Genomic DNA, 18,304 nt, shown 5'->3' with positions numbered 1-18,304 from the left:
TATGAACATGCATGATAAACACATTTCAAAAGATGGCCTGAAATGCAATGATTAAGAAAACCAAGGTTTTTTTAGGGATGGGCACCGTAACACGGTATTAAACTGGAATGAAGACCATAGTATTTATTATCAGTATGCAGCTGCTCTTAATCAGCTCCTCCATATACACACACACACACACACACACACACACTGGCCAGCAGAGCAGAGAGGCCATAGTGGACAAAGTGAAGGTGAACTTAAGATAACTCAACGATTTATCGAGTTGATGACAACTACACTCGTTACTGTAAATACGTGCAATAAAACCTTTGCGAGTAAAAAGCCAATACGTAATCATTATACTCTACAACAAGCAAAAACATGAGGAGGAAGAGGACAGGAGGAAGGACTGATACTGACTGATGTCTGAGTTTTTCATTATTTCTAAACTTAAGTCAGTATTTTGAAGTCAGGAATATGAATTATCTTACTGACATTTAAGATTTGTTTATCTGAGATATTACTGAGTTTATATTTATATTACTTTGTATTAAACTCTAATAGCTAATATGCACACTTCAATATATTTTTATTTATTGCAGTCATATCATCATTGCAATATTGAACAATGTTACAGAACATTGCAGATTTTCCTTATATTGTGCAGGCCTATTTATATTCAGTATGTTAGTATGTTTTCATTAGTAATTAATTAAGTAATTGATAAGTTAGGGTAATCACCTGCAAATAAGATTAGTTGTGTTTTCATTATTTTAGAATGAGCTCTTATATCTACAGAGGAAGCGGGTCCTCTCCAAAGTAATTTCTGGTAACACAGCTACAATGGGATCTTAATCTGTCTCCAGTGCTTCTTACATTTACGCTTTTTTTCATATTGGATAACTACCCGATGTGTCCTAGACCCACGAAGCTGGTAAATGTAAAGTCTAGGTGAAATGTTATTATGTGAAATGTTACCTAAGTAACCTAGTTGCATATTCAAACTTAGATGTAAACATCTTTTTAACAAACATAATTTAGATTTTAGTGGGCAAATTAGTTGAATTAGCCATCCAAATTATACAGTAAATTCTTAACATGCCGGGAAAATAACTGCCTCTGTTATCAGTCAGTAAGAATACTGAATTACAGCATGTCATATGTCAGTGCTTTAAACAAAGGGCTGCTTTTGCGTTGCTGAAAGATGTTTTCTGGTTCATACAGAAGAGTGTCAACTTCCATTTAAGGCTAATTTTGAGAGCAGGAGTAAGACTGGCGCACATGCACACAGTGTCATGATAAATATTAGAGTGCAAAACACATAACCAGTACAAAGACTGTGTATGCATGCATGTTTGCTTTTGTGCATGCGCAGACTTTTAGTCCTGAATCTACAGTATGTTGACATACTGTTGGGTGGCTACTATGTGTGGCTTTCTGTCCTTTTTTGTGTCTTGTCGTCCTCCAGGATTACACTCGCTGTGCCAAGTTAACCGTGACAACTATCACAGGTGAATGATATAAGATGTTCTTATTTTCATGGCAATGCGGACACATTCCAATTTGATTTTTCAAATGCAAGCGAGGCATGGTCCAAAACATGTAGCCTCATGAACCTCAGGTGATCTGTGCCCAATGTGAGGGAAAAATACAACACCACAAGGTGTCACAACACCTTCAGTTGCATTGTTATGTAGCTTTACACAACTTATCATGTTAAGCATCTAACAGCCAAATTACGCTCCTTCAATACTGTTGTAATTCCTCACAATTTGATTATTCCCAGTAAACAGAGTATCAGTGTGCATGCAAGCTGCTCTGGGTCTCGCTCCCTTTTTTTCTCTGTCTTTCACATCCAGCCTTTCAAACAGAATCACCTCAGTTCAGAGTAAAACCTCTGGGAGAAACGAACCCAGCCACCCTGACATCACAGCTAATTGTAATCTAAAAGCACTGATGTAGAAATGACAGGTGGCTCATAACATGTCTGTATTATGTGGAGAACGACTACCGAGAATTGTTGGACCAGCATTTCAAAAAATTTATTCCATAGTTATCTGAAAAATCGGAAAGAAACGGCAAAATGTTTAAACCTTACCCAGTACAAGTTGGGGGTATTTTGTGCTTGATAAATTTCTAAACCAATTATTAACTAATCAGATATTTGTTTCTCTCAGTAACTGTGAGATTACAGTATGTGCACTCACCCCTGCAATAGACGGGCTGCATGGACTAATTCACTGTGACTCATGAATACTGAAGGCAACCAGCACAGTCAGCCACGTAAGGCATGCGTGCATCATGACCGTAATCATCTCACGCTGTGTGTGCAAATCACTGTCAAACATGGATGCAAGTGGTTGGTTGTGGAAAGAGGTAGAGAGAAGGAGAGATAACTGCCTCACACGGAAGTACTGTACACAGTGAAAAGCAGTATCCAGTTACAGGCTTGACTGTGGTCCAGTGTAATTAGGAATCAGTAAATGTATCAAGTACTGATGCATCTAGTCATTGACCCTTTACCCGTTTCAAGGTATCCTGCGGTATAAAAAAAGTCAAGGTTTCAAAACCACTAAAATTTTCCTGCTGCCGCGGTATGAGCTGCTTTTTTATGTCTTGTCAAAGATGGAAAGTGCAGGAATCCCGCAGGTCGTGTGCAGCGTAGGGCTGAAGAAAGTTGAAGAAACCTGATGGTTAATTGTGGTTTAAACTCGTCTTTATGGTCAACACTTGATGCCAAACAGTGGATCACTGCATAATTCTGAGGCAGAACATTCAAAACAATTATGATAAAATCTTTTTTGTGTGTTAAACATGTGCATGACTAAAATTAAGTAAAAGCTTTTTTTCAGTCCTTTTTCCTCAACAAAATAACCATCTTAATAAAAAATTAAGTCCTAATTTGTGTATGATTCAAGTGAATAAAATCAAACATTTATTGAATATTTATTAAACATTTGTTATATTGTTATTGAAAAAAAATTATATTGCGTTAATTATTGTTATTGTTTTATTGTCCAGCCCTAGCGCAGCGTAGATTAACATGACGTCTCCTCCTTCGGGTGGTGTGAGTCAGTCACTGAGAACAACCTGTCATTCTTTGCTAAATTCAAGGTAACACTATCTTGAAATGAACATCTGCAACAAGCTAAGCGAGTTAGCGTGTTTAGCACTGGTGAAAAAATACTATTGGCTTGCTACTGAGGCAGATAACATGGCTCATTAACTAGCTAACAACAGCTAGTTACAGCCCTCACGTTACTTCACAGAGCGGAGAGGAGCAGAGTACCATGTTTCTGCGATTTACTACAATAATTAAATTTAGCTGGTATCACGTCTATACTTGTGTTTAAGTCTTCCACCATTATGTACATCTGTTAAAAATCACAACATAAAAAAAGAGAGAGAGAAGGAAAAAAACTGCTTGCTCTGGCGTCTCTTCCACCGTTTGTCTGAGAGACAAGTGTGTGTGTGCATCAACACAACAATTAAATAACAATAATCGATTTTATAGTGTTAATTGAGATTATTTTTAGTAGCAGTGGTTATGTCGTTGCTTTAAAATGAAATATATTGTGTTCAATGGAAAAAGTTGATGTTTTTTACCCAGACATTTAAAAATAACACATGCTGTAATCGCAAACCATGATATTTTCGCTTAAGGTTATCATAATGTGAAAATCTCATATCAACCCATGGCTAGATGCATCTTTGGCAGACTTTTGCACCAGTTTCACTATGAAGATGAAAAAGAAGCTTCAGAGCCCACTGGAAAAGTTGTTAACGTTTCTTGCCTACTAAGATGAAATGTCTCCTCACAAGAAGTCTTTTTTTGCTGCAAAATTTTCATAGAATTCAGCATTGAAAATTAAAATCTCGTCTTGTCTCGATCTCGTGAACCCAGTCTCGTGTCTCCTCTCTAGACCTAAGTGTCTTTTAACACCACTATAACAAACACATTGCACAACAACAGCCGGTTAATTATTGAGGATGTGGGTCCTATGATTGATCATTGAATGCTTTATTGTCTTTTGTGATTTCTTTCTCTTTTGTTTTATGCTATGGCGTTACCAGCAGAGACACTGAGTATGTGTGTTACAGTTTTGTTGGTATTTGTCAGTCAGGCCTTTTCATTAAAATTGCTGTGATTTAAGGCTTTTTATGCCCTTAGATTAGGTGTTTTATTTGTTTTTCCAGTGCAGATAAAATTTATTAATCCGCATCGTTATTTAAGAAGAAACTCTGCCATGTGACTTTACTGTCAGGTGTTACTCTGGCTGTATTGTTTGCATCTGTAAGAGTCTGTGTGTTTGGTTTTTATAAATCTGCAATCATTGCACATTAAATTTTGTTTTCACATTGTTACAGAAACTTCATTATGAGTTGCACAGTGACCACATAGAGATTTAAACACACCAGAAGATCCAACTGGGATCAAAACATTGTCTATTCAGTGAGCGAGCTGAAATGAGCCATGGACTTTATATCCACATGCCTGAACGCATTCTGTGATTGATTCATTAGTTGTTCTTGTGTGAGATTTTCACAGCCAGTTTGGTTTGGTTGGAAACCGGCTATGAACCGACACAGAAAGTACATGACAGCTCGCCACAGCTTGTCTTTTGTTGCACTTTTTGACTGCAGGCTATGTGTCTTTACTCCCCCTCAGTGTTGGCATTGACAATGCAGGACAACAAAAGGGACAACTCTTTCTGTTATTACAAAAAGTCCAACATGTTCACACCCTTTTCCTGGATAAAGAAGTTAATGTTGCTTGTAATCTGTGAAAAGGCCTTTAGTAAAAACCTTTACCACTATTTTCATGCACAGTTCTCAAATTATCAGTGTTTGTGTGCATCGCATGGGTCTCAGTTGAAGTTTAATGACTTGCAGTCTTACTGTAGGTGGCTGTAATTATGTAATCATGCTCTGCCCCATGTTAAATTAAGACAGCACACCACTGGTCATAGTGGTAAGAGGCCATAGACAATTCAGCCTTGGTGGTTAATAACTTAAATGTAATGTGCAATTTCCTGTGTTGAGATGATGTGCCCCCAGTGTGTACACTCAACATCAGAATTTATCTTGTGCGTATCTCAGTCAGTTTGGATAGAAGACTGACTGGATGCTGCAGCTCTTAGTGGATGGCCCCCGTTGATCCTCTCAGAGTGTTCAGGCCATTATACAGGAGGTGGGAGGAGAAGGAGGAGGTGAGGGGGGGGGGTATAGCGGTGGTACCTCCAGATGCTCACTGATTGTTCCCGGTGATTGTGCCGCTAGTAACTGCGACCCCCTTCCACTCTACACAGATGGAGCCGTCAGCTCCATTATGGATATGAGATGATTAAAACTGCAGTCAGTAAAGCCACTACTGATAATTTGGGTCTTGTTAGACAGTCTGAGAGCCGCAAGGTTAAATGTTACAGGTCTGCGTGGAGTAGGCAATGGGTACCATGTGTTCCTGAAAGGTACAGTACAGCCTTACAGATGGGTCCTCTGACTTCCTGAAATAGACACATTAATTGGATGTTTAAAATAAAAGATGACATCCGGTGTAGGACCCAGCAGATATTTCAAATAAATAGGTCCATCTGGCAACAAAAAAAACAACAACACATCACCAAGTTTGTGAAGGGAGTGGAGGGTTACATTAATGGAGTAATGAAGTAAATCTGTGGAGCACATGTAAAATGGATGTTGAGTGTCTCCGGATATTTTTAAAGAAGCGAGTACAGTGAACATTGTAATGCAGCATTTTGACCTTTGGTGGACCTGTAGAGGCGTACAGTACAGCCTCCTCAACAGTGAGAGACACACATAGAGTCAGGGAGAAACCACTTTTCTCAACAGTTACCATGGCAATCCAATAAATTTGCCATTACTCTCTGTATTGACTCTCAATAAAGTGGGTAAAAATGAATCTCCTTTTCTAAAGCGTTAAATCTGGACTTAAATGCTGATGCCTGTTGACAGGCATGCAGAGTCAAACCTCCTTTCCCTGATTTACAGAAAACCCAGCCAAGAGGAGATGAAGGGGCCAGACTGAGCAGATGCTGTTTCACTTTCTGTCTCTCCAGTGCTCAGCTCTTTCTTCATGCCTCGACACATCTGCCTAAGGAAGAGAAGTGCAGATGTTGACTGAGACACTATTTTGGTGACAGGAGATTGTTCTGTCAATCAGAAGAAATGCGGCGTGTTTTGAATGTGACCTCTTTTTCAAACTCATTTGAGTTTATTTGTTTTAGCTTTTGTGGAATTTGCAGTTTTGTTGAAAAATGGCATGGTGTTGCTTGACAGGAAAGACAGAGAGTTTGCAGATGGATTGAAGGATTGAACTCAAATCCAAAACCGTGCAGGTGCATGGTATTTTTCCCAGCCCATTCACTCGCGAAACAATACAGCTGAGCTTTGTTGGTAAAAAAAATAAAAAAGCAAACTCCTGTCACCAACACAACAGTACACATATGAACACAGAATAGTTGATTGAAGCTGCCTCAGTAGCAATGTCATTTCCATGAGCTACTGTGTGTTCCCCGCTGTTCCTAATACAGGCAGGCACACAGGAAAAGTGTATCCTCCTGTAAGGGATGCTATCAACAAAGCGATAAACTTCACTGACCCCTTTCTTTGGCCATTCTAGCTTTAGTCATCCGGCCTGACAGAATTATGCAGCAATGCCTTTGAAACTGTGAGAAAAGGCATGTATTGTAATTGTTTCTGATATTCAGTTTCAACTTTCCCCTCTCTGTCCCACTCTTCTCTCTCCCTCTCTCAGCACCCTCATCTTCAGTAAGTGTTTCAGATGGCTTGGTGACTCAGTGGATATCAGCCTAGATTGACACTTTGACACTGGCTAAATTGGCAGTTCCTAACTATCTGAAGGCCGCCTTTGACGGAAGTCTTCCCCAACCTGTCCTGCTCAGGTGCCTGGTTGTAGGAGAGACGATCTTCACAGGGTCATGCAGCTTATTTGCACGTATTGAAAATACCTGTACAAATGTATGGTATGTGTTAGTGAGGTGGCTGCAACTCTGTAAGCCGCAACTCCGTTTTATAAATGAGGGGCCTTTCCCACATTTTTCAGGAGCTTTTAAGCCAATGCTGTGTGGGTGTAGGCACCATTAGCACTAATTGGCTCTTTGCAATGGATGCCTGATAGGGCTTACCGCTGCATATGGATGGTCCATTTTAGACACACACACACACACACACACACACACACTAACTACAGACTGACAATAACTCATACATACATGCAAAGTAATTATTCACTCTATTTTCCTCATAATTTGTCCAGCATTGGCTTGTTATGACTTTGTTACTCAGAGGAAAACCTGCCTGCAGTTTAGATATTCTCAAATAATTCACCATGTAAATTGCAAATAGACATTTCAGGGATTCAGCAAAGTCATAAACTGCCATGTAAATGGTTGCATGCCAAGGCTGAATTGTCTTTGGTTACAAAATGTTAGCTGGCTGTAACAATATGTACTCATTTGTTATTTTAACATGAAATATATGTCCACAACTACATTATTTATAATGATTGATGATTTTATTGCAGGATGATGTCTTTCATGACAACAACTTGGTTAGGCAAGGGGAGAAAATACATTACAGTATTCCTGTAATTCTCCCATACTTACATGTTTGCGCAATATGCCTTTTCCACAGAAGACATTTTGACTTCACAGTAGGAAAGGCACAGGTGTAAATAATAATATGAATAAATTATGGCTGGATTCCATTTAGTTGCATCAGTTTCAGGGTCCTAGTTTTGTGCATTCTGGCTTGCTGTCATGGCTTACTGGGACTCTGAATAGAACAAGCCATTGTTAAAGTGTTTAGTAACATCTGTGCCTTTCTTACTAACTACTAAATTAAAATGTCTGCTGTAAGAAAGGCCATTCAAAATAGTATACTGTTTGGAAACAGCTCAAGATGTTGCTGACCTTTCAGGTTAGTAACCCCAACTAGTAGGAGTTACTATTAAGTGTCAGATCTGCGTTCCCCACAATGAATTGGGACTGTGGGATTATCTTGTTTCCAATGTTGACTGTGTTTTCGCCCCAATGTCGATCTGATTCTCGTTTGGCCTGACAGGCTTTAGCACATTAAAGTTTATATTGTTTTTTATCCTTACATGGAGTTTGTTTTGGAGTCTGTGTTGGTCTGGGAGCCGGTCATTTTTTAGCAGACTCCATTTCGTTAGCTGTGCTGTGTGTACAGTTCAGAGGCAGGCAAGAGGCTCGGGAGCACGAATGAACGTCACAGCCTACGTAAACCAATGGATTTCACAGAGAACCTGACCCGATTTCTTCACAGAGGAAGCAGCATAGTGGCTGTTCCAAACAACCCAGAAAGCAGGCGAATGGTTCATTTTTATGTGAGTTTACAACCCATTCACATAGGCAATAAAAAAGTGATTAATTTCATTATTAAACTTTATATAGCCCCTTTAAATCTGTAGTAGCCTACAAGCCTGGTCGGAGTTTTAGCTGCTTTGACACTTTGCATCTAAGTTGGGGATCTTTATTAAAAAGAGGTTGCAAGGAGGGATTTCATTTAACCTCAATGCTTTTCTTTGACATGTTCATCAAACTGTCATGGCCAGTAAGGCAACAAATCTCATTTATTTCTTGGTGGGAGCATTGATGATGGCTCAAATCCTGCTGCCAGAGGTCACAAGCGAGCTGTCCCCTCCTCGCTGTATCCCTTTCTGTCCCTTCCTTTTTTTCTGCTCCTTTCTCTCTCTATCCATCTACCTCTCAGCCTCTCTTTGTTTGGCAGTGATTTGACCAAATAAAACTGGTATCTCTATAGCACGGTGACTGCCAAAGGTGATTTTTCAAACTGACTGCCAGGACGCAATGAGTTTTAGATCGCCAGGCCAAATTTCCCTCCCTCTAACTAGCAGTTGTGGATGAAAATAGAACTGACCTCTGCATTCAGATCTGTCACCCATGTCATTGTCTGCTCTATTATCCCCATGCCCTTAAACGTACTGCTCTGAAAATGAGGTTGTAATGAACTAACACTTGAGGTGTTTGTGTTGCTGGACCTCACTTTCTGGGGTTATTTTTCCCATTAAGGCAACGTTATGTAGTCATTTTATCTTAGAATAACAGCTTCAATATTATTTTGAATCATCACGTTACACTGACATGTAACAGGGAGATTGTGGTACCAATACGCTATGGATAAATCTTCACAGCATCACATCAACAATTGGGTAGCTGTAGCTGTAGCTCAGGAGGTAGAGCAGGTTGCCCCTTAATCGGAAGATCTGGGGTTCAACCGGCTCCTCCAGGCTGCATGTCGAACTGTACTTGGGCAAGCTACTGAACCCCGAATTGCCCCTGATGGCTGTTCCATTGGTGTGTGAATGTTCCGTTTCCGTATGAATGTGTGTGAATGGTTGAATGTGACGTAGTGTAAAAGCGGTCGGGAGACTCTTCAGCAAGCTAGCTATAAGAAGAAGCTAAGTTAGTAAAGTTGTTGACTTGCTAGTTATTGATCATATGTAAAGTAATCATAACAAATGCACGCATACTACTGTCCTTATTTATGACAGCAGTGAAAAGCCAAATCACAAAAAACACCAATTGTTACATAATGTTGCTTTAAAGAGCTGTAATGGGAAAGTAAGCATATTTTTGGCTCCAAATAGCAGCCTGGAGTAACTCTTAATGAGTTATTTGGACAGAAATACCCTGAAAATATGTAACATAGCATCAGTAGACTAGAAACAGCCAGTTCATGTTTACTGAGCCAATTGGATTCCTCTGGTATAAAATCACAGACTGGCAGGGCTGCTATACTTGTGTTCACTCATATTACATTCACCAATAAATGGTTGCCTGCACTTTATAACAATTTGAGTTTTATGCAGAAATGTCATTGTTGCATGGATCGAGGAGTGTCCATGAGAGGTAGGGACAGAACACAACCTAAGGGGGAAAAAACTGTCCTGTAAAACCAGAACTGATTAAATGACATTATGGCAATGGGATTTAATCAGTTGTGGTTTTACAGGACAAAAGTGAAGCTTTTATTTCTTTACTTGGAAATGTCCCCTTTCACTCAGACATCAATATAAAATGAAACAATTCTCAGTAGAGACCTCAGCTATTGATCAAGGTCAGGGGCAAGCTCCATTATGCCTGAACTTGGAGAGATGTTAATTTATAAGTGAAAACTTTCAACTTAACAGCCTTGACGTCAGCCAGAGACAAAAAGAGAGGGTGATGAGGGAGGATAGAGATGGGAAATGAGAGAATGCAAATTACTTGCCAGATAAGTAAATGTGCCACTGCCACGGCATGGGACTCTGATTGCGCGGGGAAGGTTAGGCTTGCCTGAGCCATCCGCAGATATCATTAATCCAAGGTTGACCTGGCCTGAATTACGCACGGCCCTGCCCACAGATGTTTATTATCCAAGAGGAGGCTGTCCAGGCAGTAAGCAGTCAGAGGAGGGGCGATGTGCTTTTCCTAAATGACGAGCACCACTTCCTTTTGAGCCTTTCACGAAGACAAATTGGCTTGGATCAGCAGCCAGGCAGCTGGCTGATGGAGAGGTGAGATGTATTAGGCCCACATGGACATTTTCATCATGACGGCTTTTCTTTTTAGTTTTTTTCTCCCTCCTGCAGCATGTCACCTGCTGCAGTGTGTCATTGTGTCCTAGTCGCTCTCATGCTCTATCACTCACCCACACACATACACAACACACTAACCATACAGTACAGCCGAATAGGCTCACACTAATCCTCACTTTAGACATGTACTGAACAGTTTTGTTTGTGGATTACTGTCCTCTGGTAAAAGTGAGAGATCAGCACACACAGGAGTCTTTAGAGTTTAAATAATGCAATGCTGTTGTACTTAAGTCATACAGAACAAAGGGAGCAAGCAGAAAATCTTTGGTCCACATTGCAGTGTATAGGCAAAAGTTTAGATAGTTCCTAATTTAAACAATAGTATTAATGTAATAGCTTTGCAATGTCTAGGCAGGTGAGCAAAACAAGGCTATAAACCAGATACCTGGATGATGTTACAAAAGTGTGTGGAATTATGATGACGATGATCGATTTCATTTCATCTGGTTTGACTTGATTATACTGCAGGATTATAAAGGCACCAAGTTTATAATCCTTCTCAAATCAAACAATGTGTGTGTATTCTCTATTGACCATTAAGTGTTAAAATATAGAGGATCCAGTCTGTACCTAGTAAAATAATTTTTGCAAGGTCTTAAGAACTGTCAAAACACAGTTTCTGAATCGTGTGCCAAGACACATTGTAACACTGATGATATCAACCTAAAATGTATAATTTATATTATAAATTGTATAATTTATTATATATTACTATGATATAACGTGACAGCTTATGTGCAATTTTATATTTCAAGTGATTCATATAAAACAATTTAATTTAATATTGTTGTCTAGTTTCAGCACTTTCATTAGCTGTGCAATTACAATATACGCAAATATTTGATGCTATATTTTGATATTTAAATAAAGGTATGATAAACACTTGTCTTAAATTTGCCTCTTTGAAGGATAGCATGAAAGCCTAATTTACTGCTTTATAAAACCAGCTTTAATGCTTTTGTTTGTGTGTATCCTCATTCCTCTTCCCGGCATTAGCATGTCCCACTTTTCAAAGCATTCAGTCTTCCTATCAGATCACCTTTTGATCATATATTTTATTTGATGTACCATATCAAGTAATTTGCTCTCACTTAGTGTTTAAATAAAAGCCTTAGGGCAAAACCAGAGATACATATATGGAGCTGCTGTTTGAGGAATCATTCGGTTCAAAACGTAAGACTGGGAAGCCAACCGGTAAGGTCTTAATTTAGGACATTATATACATATATGCACAATGCACTCAAACAACAACTAAACCCATCTGACTGCGGGTTTATTTTAATGATGTAAGAATAATAGGTTGTATTAGTTCTTAGAGAAAATGTGGACTTGGTTATCCATTACAGTTGGCTGTACTGTAATGGAATAATTCATATTACTCTTAAATTATGAATAGCAGTGGATAACAGTGTCATCAATACTTACTGAAGAGCGAAATTGTTCCGGGTTGTCATTCTTTACTTTTTAAGTGAGCTGTCCATGATACTTTGCAGAGTGCAGTGGGTTTGTACATGATAGAAAACAAAAGAGAAACATAGGGCATAGCTCTCTGATGTAAACAACAGGAGGGAAACCAATTCCTCCGCAAATAATTGTAATTCTCTTCTCTTGTGTTTATTTCTTTCTTTTTGCAGGTTTGGCAGTTCACCAGATAATCACAATCACTGTGTCTCTCATTATGGTTATCGCAGCCTTGATCACAACACTCGTCCTTAAAAACTGGTAGGAAAGATTCCTTTACTTTTTACTCATAAAGACATTAACTGTAGAATGTCACGCTTTGTCAGAAATGCGTGTAGATGACCAAAGGTTCAAGGTATGATTTTATGTTTGTTTCTTGTCTTTGGTGCGTGTTTTTGTAGCTGTGCGCAGTCGGGGAATGGCCGCCACAATAGCCATCAGCGCAAGATCCACCAGCAGGAAGAAAGCTGCCAAAACCTGACAGACTTTACCCCAGCCCGGGTGCCCAGTAAGGTGGACATATTCACTGCCTACAATGACAGCCTGCAGTGCTCACATGAGTGCGTTCGGACTGCCGTGCCCATCTACACTGATGAGATGATCCAGCAGACGCCTGTCTACAAGACTGCTTACAACGGAAACAGGTACGCAGGGCCAGGACTGTTTGTAGCACAAAAGGTGGATGCACACTGGAACATTTCTTCAGTGAGTTAGCACTGTAAATCCACAGTCCCTTTATGCTTTTCCACAATGAAGTCTCTGTCCACTACAGTTATTATCAATTAAAGTCTAATGGCCTAAATATTATTAAACCCCATGCTGAAGTGCAGAGCTAGATCAATTTAAATTGAGTTAAGAAATCAATGTCGATTTCCTAAGAATAATGGTTTTATGAGAGGATAAATGTTCTAATTACTTTAAAAAATTACAAATGCAAATGCAGATTAAAAAAAAGCAATATTTATCTTCATCAAATGCTTGAATTCCTCACACTCTTCTCCTTGTGCTGTCACTCTGAACCACAGTCAGCTGCAGTCAGAGCAAATCCACCTATAAATTGGTTGCCTCTAATGCTGTTGTCCATTGCCTCATTTCTTGTCCATCTGCCTGACACCTGGCTGTGTGGTGTGGCCCAGCATGCTCAAGCTGCACACAACAAACTAAATCTACCAGTGATTTTTGTTGTTGTTATTGAGTAAATTTAAAGATGTAAGGCAATGGGATGTGAAGTCTTTACAGTGTCATTTTATGCCATTTCAATTGGTAGACGGATGTTTATATGTATATATAGGATATACGATTATTATTATTATTATTATTATTATTATTTTCTCATTTACAATTCTTATATAAGTGATTCATATAGAAATATTTAATTTAAAAGTTGTAGCACTTTCATTAGCTGTGTCACAATAAAACGCTTTTGGCAAATATTTGATTCTTTATTTTGGTATTCGAACAGTTTTACTGTTTATTCAAGGTATGCTAAACACTTACAGTTTCTTAAATTGTCTCTTCGAAGAATAGCATGAACACCTGATTTATTGCTTTATCAAAAAAGCTTTAATGCTTGTGTCTGTGTGTCCACATTCCTCTACCCTGCATTAGCATGTCCCACTTATCAGATTACCTTTTGATGACATATTTTATTTGATGTACCATATCAAATAATTTGCTCTCACTTTGCTCGCACAACAGACATTCGTTCGGGTGAGAAAATGTTATAAAAAGCATACATGTTTTTAGTGTGTGGAGCTGTTAAAGGGTTCATTAAAAGGGGCAATATGTAGTTTTCAGCATTTCGTTAGCTGCAGTGTTGTTAATAAGTAATTTCACTGAAAAACTACATATAGCCCCTTTTACTCACATTGGTGAGTCATGGGTGTATTTGATTTACTAAGCTTGAAATAGGGCTGTGCAAGTAATCCAATTTTGATTTTGGCCTCCCACCATTATGAAAACAAGATAATTGAAATAAAATGATAATGTTGCCGCATTTCGTTTCTTTTCTTTTGTTATAAATCCAGCGCACCCCTTTTTTTTACAGCCGTGGCTTCTGCCCCTCCCTAAAAGCCCAAATTCTCTCTCAGCCAGGCTGTGATGTTTAGCTCAGCTCAAGCCAAGATGCCCGGGGGTTGTAAGGGCTATAACGTCCAAGACTGATGTCACGATTATTAGCTTAAACCTAGGTATTTCACACTGCATAAATTAGCCTAGCGGCCAGTGGACATTTGCTCTGTGTATAGCTTAACAAATGACATATTATATGGTCTACTCATTGATACTTTTCTTACTCATCGTTGTTTTAAGTACCAGCATCTCTCTAGTTCACCTGTCTCTGCTCTGCTCCTCTCCGTGTACATGCGCACACACGAGCCCCTCGGCGGCCCATCCGTCCCCCAAAGCAGTCAACCTGAGGAAACACTGTGTATCTGTCATCCTTTTTCCTCTAAGATGCTGTTTCAAGTTAATGTTTGGTTACTATTTCATGGACTATTTAGGTTTTTTGGGGGGGGGGGGTAATCATTTTGGAATGTTTCCAAAGTCAGTGAATAATGAAGTTACATAATCATGATCTCACTATTGACCAAAATAATTGTGATTGTGATTTTTACCATAATCAAACAGCCCTAGTTTAAATCGTTTCTCTTTGTGGTTAAAGATGTGTCTCTCTTTGTGATATAAACTGACAAGGCAGGTGTGTTACATTGAAATCTGGAATACTGTGGTATTATACCTTAAATTATCATTTATGTTCTGTGACAATAAGCTCGGTAGAGTTTTGATTGTGTTAACTGAGTGGATAACAGTAACAGTCATCTAAGCTGCAGGGCCAGCAAAGATGGTCACACTTACTCAAAGCCTGTAACAGAGTGATTATGCTGGCAGTGAGGGTAGGGTAATTCAAATGCGTCTGTATTCATTTATTTTAAGTCATGGAAAGATGGCTACATCTTGACTCATGTTTAACAACAACATTGCTGATAAATCCAGGATTTTTATCTCCGCCAAGAAATGGAGGTCTCAGTAAGTGATTGTCTGTGGTTGTGTTTGTCTGTGATGGTACAGTGTTGACAGTGGCACTAAAGGCTAGCTAGGGAGATTACATTAGGCCTCAGAGGATGTATGAAGTCTATTGAAAAAAATGTTTTTGTTCAGAGGAAACCTATCAACGTCCCTGCTCAGTAATGATGTCACTTAAGAATCTGTCAATTCAGGTTAAAAGCTTACTACTGAAAACCAATATGGTACTTATTGGATGTAATATAAATATGTAACCAATCAAACTGCATCATATCCATGAATAGAAGTTTACTTAATGTTCTTACCTTTTGCACTTTATCTCGTAGGCCATCCCCCACTGAAAGACAACTGATTCCTGTGGCCTTTGTGTCAGAGAAATGGTTCGAGATCTCTTGTTGACAAGCTGAAGGCCTTGCTCACTTCCTGTGGGTGGAAGAGACTTCCTGAATTCACGCTCTGGTAGGTACTGTGGTAATTTGTCCCCTTGCAAATCATCGCCTGAGCCTTAGCCACCTCGATCCCCGTGGTGATGCTGCCCCACTTTGGGAATAGAAGGGAACTTGGCATATGTTTGTTATTTGTGACATGATTATGCTCCTTTCCGTCTTCTGCACAGTGATTAAAATGGCTGAGAAATCCAGCTCCGTGCAGTATCAGAGGTTTTTAGTTGAGATAACAAATTATGTATATATCAGTAGTAATAAGCTATGTGGTTGAAATGACTGATTTCACTCTTCATATTGGAAATATTTTCATTAATATTTATGCTGCCACTCTCATCCTTTCACCAATAGCATATTGTTTTGAAGATTTCTAGGAGTAAAGAGGCACTTTCACTTGACTTGTGACATATTTTTATGCATGGTTAATATATGCCAGAATGGCCTGCATTTGAAATTCAAAGCGTGAAAGTTAAACACATGCTCTGGCCCCACAGTGTTGCTGGAAGCCCGGGGGGAGGTGTAACGTCTGCTATTGACCCAGATTTTAAAAGGAATAGATTGCCTGCAGGTAGCGTAGTGGGAGGACAGCGCCTCGCCGTTGTCTGGACACAGATTAGTCTCATTCAGCCTAGCTCTACACAGCATGCTCCCAGCGCTGTAGTCTTGAAAGACATAAGATCCCATATTATTATGCTGCAAACCAAATATATTTCCTAGGCATTTGTGTATGTTATAGCAGTGATACAGCATTACCCTTTCATCTGGTTTAAGAAAGGCACTGGTTTGCATGTTTTTCAGGTTAGTGCTGGATACCAGTTCCTCCTAACATAAGTGGAAAGTATGCTGGTTTTGAGTCATATGTGTGTTACAGTTGTTCTTTTATTTTGCACAGGTGACCATTATGAGTGGTAATTGTAATTTTGTTCCCCGCATCTTCACAGGATCCAGTTGGAAACAAGAAACACACAAAACAGCTTCTTTTTGTAAAATAGCGTGATCACTCTTTGGACACTGGTGAAGATATTTATTTTTTTAGAGATGACAAGCAGAGCAGCCACAACGCTGCCACTCCATATCTCCAGGAACGTACAGTCATTTAGATATAGATTATATATAGGTATATTTACAGGAGGTGTGGGACAAGACTGTGGACGTCACGGATGTCTCAAGAGAAACACTTGACATTTGAAAAAGGAACCCACAGAGCTGCTGTGGGTGGAAGATGAACTGTATTTCTGAACAATGTGCCAATAATGCCACTATGTGCCACAACCTGGATAGAAGGAAGTTTCAACAACAACTGATGGACAACACAAAGAGCGCTATATTAACCCTGTATCGACTCAAACTACATTGTTTGTTTGTTTGTTTTTTAAGAAATGTGAAAGATAAAAAATGCTACCAATGTATTTGAATATGTTTTAAATAGTTTTAAGAAAAGTGTTGCAAAAGAGTCTAAAAGATATTTATATGAGACACTATTCTATTAGTTGGGGAAGAGAGAAGATGGAAAAAAGAACGGTATATGCTTTATTGAACAATTGATTTTAAAACATTGTTTCTATAGATCCCATTTTAAAAACAGAATAGTTATGTCTATTTTTTTACACAGAGTAGTCTGCCACAGCCCTAACAGTGTAAGTCCGAACCACTTGGAATTCAGCACTGTTAATCAAATACTCCCACCCGAGCTGAGATTATATCAAAGAAAACCATTTGAATACACCTGGTGCAAGCCAAGTAAATGCCAACTCCAATTGCTTATTATGTAAGATTTGTTTCTGATTTGGGTTCATGAAAAAACAAACAAAATATTTATGTGGTGCAGGATCACTGTTGCAAAAATCCCATTGCAGCAAAATTCAATTCACGTATAGATACAAGGACAGCCACAAGAGTAAGCATGAGGATGAGTTGGACAGGACATTCATACTGCCTCAGGTCTGTCTAACTCTCTTGCACACTTTGGTCTCGGGTTCAGCAGCTGTTTGGGATACATTCTAATGATTGGTTATAATTTAGATAGCTGAAAGAGTGGAATAGATTCAATTTGAGCTTCAAATTCAAATATATCACGTGATAATTTGCATTAATAGGGGAGAGACTGAAAAATTAATCCCTGATATCAGATAGTAAAAGACCATCCTCACCAAACTCCCAGAGTGGTTCCCTTTTAATAAATTGTTTTTAAACCAAAAAAACAAAAAAGTATATTCGCTTCAGTCCATCAACCAAGAATGAAGAAAGAAGTGCTGCAAAGTGTTGGCACTCATGTTTTAAATGCAAGATGTAAGCAGGGAGGAATTCCCTCTCCAAATGTGTGGAAATGACTAGTTTGCTCCCTACAGAGCCAGATCTACTCAGTACTCGAGGACAATATTTCTAGCATATCAGAATTTCAGCTACAACACCCAGGAAGTTGGGTGTTGTGCACAAATAGATTGTTTGTTTGTGTGCCAAAGTAAGCAGAACAAAAATTCGATATAGACGTATGAGAAAGAAGAGTTTTGTTTTTTTCTTTCAAAAACCCCAAAACTCTCAGTGTATTGTTAAAGTCAGGGGATTATGACAAGCCAAGCAGTTGCTGCCAAATTGGTTTAAACTATATCTTAAGTCAAGGTGAGGGAACTCTATGGGCAGGAAGGACAGTAAAGCTCTCCCGGGAGCTTTCTGGAACCATGAATTTTATTATCAACCTCAAGCTCTGAAAGACAGATTACCTTTGTGATACAAA

The 18,304-nt window shown here is 39.0% G+C and overlaps 1 protein-coding gene across 1 annotated transcript in view; it reads left to right on the top strand.

The window, feature by feature from the left end:
• ajap1 (adherens junctions associated protein 1) overlaps positions 1-16,569 on the top strand; it is a 51,292-nt gene extending 34,723 nt beyond the window's left edge. The window contains exons 3-6 of the mRNA XM_046057144.1: positions 12,277-12,364; positions 12,505-12,747; positions 15,454-15,586; positions 16,512-16,569. Of these exons, the coding sequence (XP_045913100.1) occupies positions 12,277-12,364; positions 12,505-12,747; positions 15,454-15,526 (404 nt within the window). The 3' untranslated portion in view covers positions 15,527-15,586; positions 16,512-16,569. The remainder of the gene's footprint in view (positions 1-12,276; positions 12,365-12,504; positions 12,748-15,453; positions 15,587-16,511) is intronic.
• Positions 16,570-18,304: the final 1,735 nt, after the last annotated feature.

Source organism: Micropterus dolomieu, linkage group LG08 (genome assembly GCF_021292245.1).
Source record: "Micropterus dolomieu isolate WLL.071019.BEF.003 ecotype Adirondacks linkage group LG08, ASM2129224v1, whole genome shotgun sequence".
In the NCBI taxonomy this organism is placed as follows: domain Eukaryota; kingdom Metazoa; phylum Chordata; class Actinopteri; order Centrarchiformes; family Centrarchidae; genus Micropterus; species Micropterus dolomieu.
Note: the sequence above shows the minus strand (reverse complement) of the source record. Positions and strands in the feature narration are given on the sequence as shown.